The following is a 6,000-nucleotide window of genomic DNA, read 5'->3' on the forward strand; positions in this document are numbered from 1 at the left end:
CCACCCCAAAGGGTGTATAACTTAAAACAGGTGGGGCACTGCATACTCGTCTGATTTTACTATTTGAAGTCTTGGCGAGGTGGCGGGGCGATCCGGTTGGCGGAGCGACTCGGAATCATGTTATGTTTTTCCGTGTATTCGTCAGCATTCCACATATTCAGGTGGGAATTCCGCCGGTAGTAAACACCCACATACACATACACACATCATTGGCTTTTCATTAATTTCCTGGTCCACCATTCTCGTTCTATATAACACCTTCCCTTAAGTCTCATTTGGTGGGAGATGTTCCGTTAGCAACTATTCTCCCACCTGGAATATTCCCCTCCGAAAGAACGGAAATTTGCCACATAAATGGAATCATCTTCCAGCTTGAGCCAAGCCAAGTCCTTGATTGCGGCCGGTACGGTCTCAATGATATATGCCATTGACAACAATAAGGTCATCAAGAGCCATAATAAATCAGGAATATTCGAACGCCAAGCTTATGAGATTGAGATTCGCTGTTATGAACGACTTGGGCACCATGAACGCATCGCGTCTTGCGAGGTAACTGATGAGGGTCTCATACTGGAACGTGGAACCTGTCTTCGCAAAATGCTCCAGAATTTCGACAAGTCTGCCATTACTTGGATCATGAAGCGTCAGTGGGCTCTGGAAGCTGCAGAAGGTCTCAGCTATATCCATAGCAAAGGGATCATCCATGCAGACGTTGGTTGTCACAACATCATCGTGGATCATTCCAAACACATCAAATTTATTGACTTCGCTGGCTCTGGTATCGATGGCGATGAGCCATTGGTCTGCTATGAGTGGTGTAGCTTTAATCCTGTCGTTGAAATTGGTGTTTGCTCGGATATATTCGCTTTTGGATCAATGCTGTTCGAGCTTGAATCAGGTTGCGTCCCATACCATGAGCTAGAAAGCACTCTAGAGATGGGAAAGCTAGTGACAGCTGTTGAGAAGTATTTCTCGCAGCAGAAATTCCCATCTGTGGAGACTTTAGCTTTCAGATCCGTCATTACTGGTTGCTGGAATGGTAAATACACCTCAATTGATAGGGTCTATCAAGATATTGCACTGGTGCAAGACCAACTTGTGCAGAGTTAGTTGCTAGTTGGATCGTTCTCATGTATTAGACCTCGGATCAATTAGTTTCGTAAAGACCAGTAGGCAAAATCCGACTTCGACTTGGATCACCTTTTGGGTTTACCACTTTGAAAACCATTCATCATATTTATCAATTAAAGCTCTAGCTATCCAACCATGCTCTCAGAATATGCTAGCTAAAATAATGGTAGAGTTAGAGCCTGTTGAAGTTGACAGATTTTAGTATAAAACCGACCGCCAAATAAGACAGCATATATCTAGACAGCATCCGTCAGCAATTCATTTTAAAGAGAAGTCGTGGGAAAATGTGTCATGTCAACAGTTTATACAAAAAGGGCCTGGCTCAGAACGATTTGTGGTAATATTAGGGAATAATGTGAGTCTGCTTCTCCATTAAAAGTCTAGAACAAGAGCTAATAATCCTGATCTAGAATAGTTGAAAGAAGGACCAGGCTCTTTACCGATGACTTTACAACATTCTGCTCCCAATATCGAGATTTTGGTTCCAGCACCAACGATTAACAACACGTCCTCTCCTAATAATAATGAGTCGATTCCAGAAACGGTCGTGGAGTATACTATCTCCCAAGATTTGCCGACGCCGACCATCCAGAATACGTCCTCTCCCGAGATCTTGTACCACCCTTGTATACCGCGTAGCTAAGAACATTTACGACTGATGACCAGGTAAATGTGGCAGAGATATAGTCTAAAAAGCGGAGACTGCGACGTCTCTCAGAAGACCAGCAACATAGGAGCCAGGAGCTTTAGCTGGGCTATTAATAGGAGGCATGCCACCTGGTACGGCGCCGATGAGTGCTTCCATACAAGCTTCGCTAGGTAGACTCATTCTGTCACATTATCACGGCGACTGCTTTACAGTATACCAGTATAGCGCCTCTAAGCCGCCAAAGCGCCATCACTCTCGACTATGGCTTTCATTCCCCAGTTTCCTCAGAAGGCCAACTGATGAATTCATTCTTCGGACCTAGAAGAGCAGGTGGACCTGTAAAAATATCTTTTGCTCTCGTTTCCATTGAAGCTGGCCAACACTCTCTGGATATGATAGTCATTCTTCGCCGAAACTACAGCCAGAATGATACTGCGTTGATTACTCATATAACGTTTGGTGATGTCATGAACAATCTCAATTCCTTTCTCATCCTGAGATGTGCTATGAGATATGTAGAGACCTAGAAGATCGACGAGTGTTAATTCGGGCTGATCAGGTCCCAGTATTTCCACTTTCAAAATGTCATCGCTAAATCCTTCGTCGGTTATTCCCATACATTCTTTGGCCTTCTCAATCAGGGACTCCAACTGATCACTATTAGTGACCCCGGCTGGTGCAAATGTTTGAATCGCCTGACGAGCTTCTTCACTTGTCCGAGATGACCCAGGCTCGATGGACACTTTGAATCGGGACTCTGGGTGGCGACGGAGGATGACTTCTGTTGGGAATCGAGTGCAGACATTGCTCTTCACTGGGAAACGCACGCGAGAAATGGCCTGAAGAACAGAGCTTTTACCGCTGGATTGATTACCGCAGACTATGAGCTGCGGCAATCCAACAAGTCCACCGACTCCAATTGCCCGAAGCTCGTCTATCTTGTCAAGAAGAGAGCCTTGCTCAAATTGCAGTTGATTGAGGGCAGTATCTACCTCGGGCAAGCCAGACATATTGATAAAAAATATCTTTATCAGACGACAAGAAGTAACTTCGGACAATTTTTGCTTATAATGAAGGAAGTGGGATTTTTTTTACTGAGTCAGTACCCCTCAGATTAAAAATTAGGCCAGTTTCAACTCTTGGGGCGCAGTTGCTTTTCGCCGCACTTGGAAAGACTATCACCAATCAAGTCGCACCCAGAAAAATCAGATAGATCAAGCATACGAAGACCCTTCAGGTGATAGAAATTGGACAGACTCTTCTCTCTGGCAACTGCTGCGCTGGAAAAAATGTGAGAACGCCGCAAGACGCGGCTATATTTACAATGGCGGAATGCGGAATGCGGAATAAGCCGACGGTTGAGAGAGAGAGGGAGTCATGCCTACGTGATGTTCTTAATCGGACTATTAATATGGTCTCTTGAGCAATTTTAAGCAATCGCTAACGCATCATTCAGTCTGCTCCATGTCCTCTAGCATAAGGGGTTTAATATAACAAGGGGGGGCCGTCAACATAACAATCCCCTTAATTGATATCCTCTAATTCAACTATGCCAAAATGGGCGGGAATGCCCAATCTACTAAACTGCACTAAACTATAAATGGAATCGGGCCTTTGACATAACGTAATTCCCTGCTGGTCGGGCAACCCAATCTCAATATTTGCCTAATTTCGAACCCAGGACATGATGACGAAGGGCATTTAAGAACAGTCATTTCCTGTATTTACTTCTTTGTGTTTATTACCAGTTACAAGTTTACATAGCTTGATATCAATTACAGTTTATCAGTTACTTGCAACACCAGATTAAACTAATTTATTATTGATTACCATCAACTATACGTAAGATACTTTACCTTAAGAAACCAGAGTCCAAACATCATCGAGTAGGGGATTGCATTCCTACATTGACCTATTCGACACTGCTATCTCAGGAACCTTCGATCGATTACTCTTCAGACTCACGGTTGCGAGTCTAGCTCATCAGTGAGGTACGTTGTAATCACAGTTTAGGTTTACGGATTCCCAGTGCGTAACAACTACCCGAACAGTCTACTACTATATTTTCTATATGATTCATATAGCCATTTAGAGTAGCTGAATAAAAAATAGAGGAGCGAAGAAAGAGCCGGGGATGCCGTTTGGTCGATGAAGTCGCAAATATCACTCATATGGGCGAGGGAGGTCTTGGGTCGACGAATCCACACACTGAACCCATTTGCGACGATGTTCTGGAACGCCCGCCTCTCTTGTAATGGTCTTCTACCACACCATCGAGCATCAGTGAGAGAGACAATTGCGTTAATATGGTTCTCTTGAAGCATTTCCCGTTTGTGTGATGCTCCAACATTCCCCAGGAAGAGACCAGGGACAATCTGTCTCATCCTAGCCGTGAATGCCATCTCCCCCTTCTTTTTCCTCTCCTTCCGAGTAATATCTCCTGTAGCGTTGAGGATCTGGAAGGTAACTTTGTAGCAAGGATAAACATACTGGAATGCTGGACGAAGAGGGGATCCCAATGAGAGAGGCCGTCGGAGGTGAACAAGCTCCTGAAACAAAAAGCGGATTCGATATCTCAGATATCGGGTCCTCTCCGTACAGTTGACATTCATAGCCTGATGTCGAATAGAGCCAGGTACAGCATGCCGATAACCCAGCACATTTCGTAGCACAATCTGAGGCAGTAAAAACGTCAAATGAAAAGGTCAATGGTGCATGACTGAAAATATATATAACATCATGTTGGATGTCATTGGCACAGGCCGAGGGGAATGAAGGTAAAGTTGCCGCCTTTGCTTCAAGAGCAAGTAAAGTACTCAAAGCCCAAAAAATCGATTTCATCGTCTCAAGAAATATCCACGGGTACGAAATGGATCAAAGTGCGATAGGACGAGCTTAGAGAAGGTAGATGATACCGGGGTATGCCTCCGTATATATAGGTACCCGTCCACGCTATAGTACACTTGATGGATATGATTAGATATTTATACGTACCTATATGCTAGTCGCAATATCGGACGAAATATTCTCAAGAGGTTGTAAAGTAAATACGTCAATATGTACCCGGGTCACAAATACGTACTAATACCTAGGTAGATTATTTCATGCGCGATACTAGCTAGGGAATTTAAGGAGTCATCCGTAACTACTGTATACCTAGATAAAGCATAATTTTTGGCACGTGGAGGCATTAAAGTCAAGACCATTTGCCGAGGTCAAAGCGCCGGAATCTATCTGGGCCTGGGTCTGAATCACACATAGAGTTTTTTAAAGAATGGAATCGGATGATTGACCTAAATTATCTCAACAATGACTTCTACGACATTGCGAAAGAAGTCACTCCACTCACTGGCAAGGAATATACACTAAGTTGGCGTGGTTGTTGCTTAAAAAGTTTTTCGGAGTGGCTTGCCCTAGGTAATACCTGCTCGAGGCCGGTTTCTGGGTCTTAAGTTTTAGATTTTTTGCTGTTAGAGGGATTTGACATCTAGAGAAATGGGAGTTCCCAGCTTGCTGGATTCTCTGTCCAATAACCTTCCAGAGTTGACCTAGTCCCTCTTTCGAAAGGTGGTAGTGGAAATCCTGGGGAGAAGATCTATCAGAATGACCTCCTACCCGGTTCTCTTTTGATGCAGCAGTAGCATTGAGTTGGATATGGGCTGCACTTAAAGGCATGTGCTGGTAGAAAGATGCATCATAGACTTCCCTCATTGCTGGAACTAACATTTTATCTGTCCAGGTGGTAAACTCATCACGAGTTATCACCGACGCAGGTAAAGGCCTGCTGTTTATGCTCCCTGTATAGATCTCTGGTGACCGAACATATAGGGGATGCTATAATATAGTACACCGCATATCATGAACTACGGTCTTTCCGACGGCAGAAGAAGGGATTAAGTGATAACGGGCTCTATAGAGACCTAAAATGGCTTTAACAGCATCTAGTCCATCACCTAAAAGCATTTATTGCCGCTTTACAGGAAGAAATTGCTCGTCTTGATCATCCTATTATAGAAAGTAGGTGGCGAGCGCGATGCCAACCCAGCCGGGAGAGTCTTGGAAGACTCGTTCCTTAATTTAATGACGAGGAACTCTGACACAGAACTATCAATCTCATCGTGAGCACCTTATATAGCGTCTCCGGCGGATGCAGGCCCGTCTACGGGAGGCCGAAAGCGTTCTCAAGGTCTTTTGGGATAATCAGTTGATCATTTCCCGGC

The 6,000-nt window shown here is 44.3% G+C and overlaps 3 protein-coding genes across 3 annotated transcripts; 1 reads left to right on the plus strand and 2 right to left on the minus strand.

Annotated features, from left to right (window-relative positions):
* Positions 1-354: 354 nt before the first annotated feature.
* N7495_000480 (uncharacterized protein) lies at positions 355-1,110 on the plus strand (the record flags this gene model as incomplete). Its single annotated transcript, XM_057203150.1, has 1 exon — positions 355-1,110. The coding sequence occupies one exon, from the start codon at positions 355-357 to the stop codon at positions 1,108-1,110; it is 756 nt and encodes a 251-aa protein (XP_057067223.1).
* Positions 1,111-2,085: 975 nt separating this feature from the next.
* N7495_000481 (uncharacterized protein) lies at positions 2,086-2,790 on the minus strand (the record flags this gene model as incomplete). Its single annotated transcript, XM_057203151.1, has 1 exon — positions 2,086-2,790. The coding sequence occupies one exon, from the start codon at positions 2,788-2,790 to the stop codon at positions 2,086-2,088; it is 705 nt and encodes a 234-aa protein (XP_057067224.1).
* A 1,029-nt stretch (positions 2,791-3,819) lies between these two features.
* On the minus strand, positions 3,820-4,621 carry N7495_000482 (uncharacterized protein; the record flags this gene model as incomplete). The annotated part of the gene is made up of 2 exons (XM_057203152.1): positions 3,820-4,236; positions 4,271-4,621. The coding sequence occupies 2 exons, from the start codon at positions 4,619-4,621 to the stop codon at positions 3,820-3,822; spliced, it is 768 nt and encodes a 255-aa protein (XP_057067225.1).
* Positions 4,622-6,000: the final 1,379 nt, after the last annotated feature.

The sequence above is a fragment of the Penicillium taxi genome, assembly GCF_028828555.1.
Source record: "Penicillium taxi strain IBT 34144 chromosome Unknown utg000001l_segment0_segment0, whole genome shotgun sequence".
In the NCBI taxonomy this organism is placed as follows: Eukaryota; Fungi; Ascomycota; class Eurotiomycetes; order Eurotiales; family Aspergillaceae; genus Penicillium; species Penicillium taxi.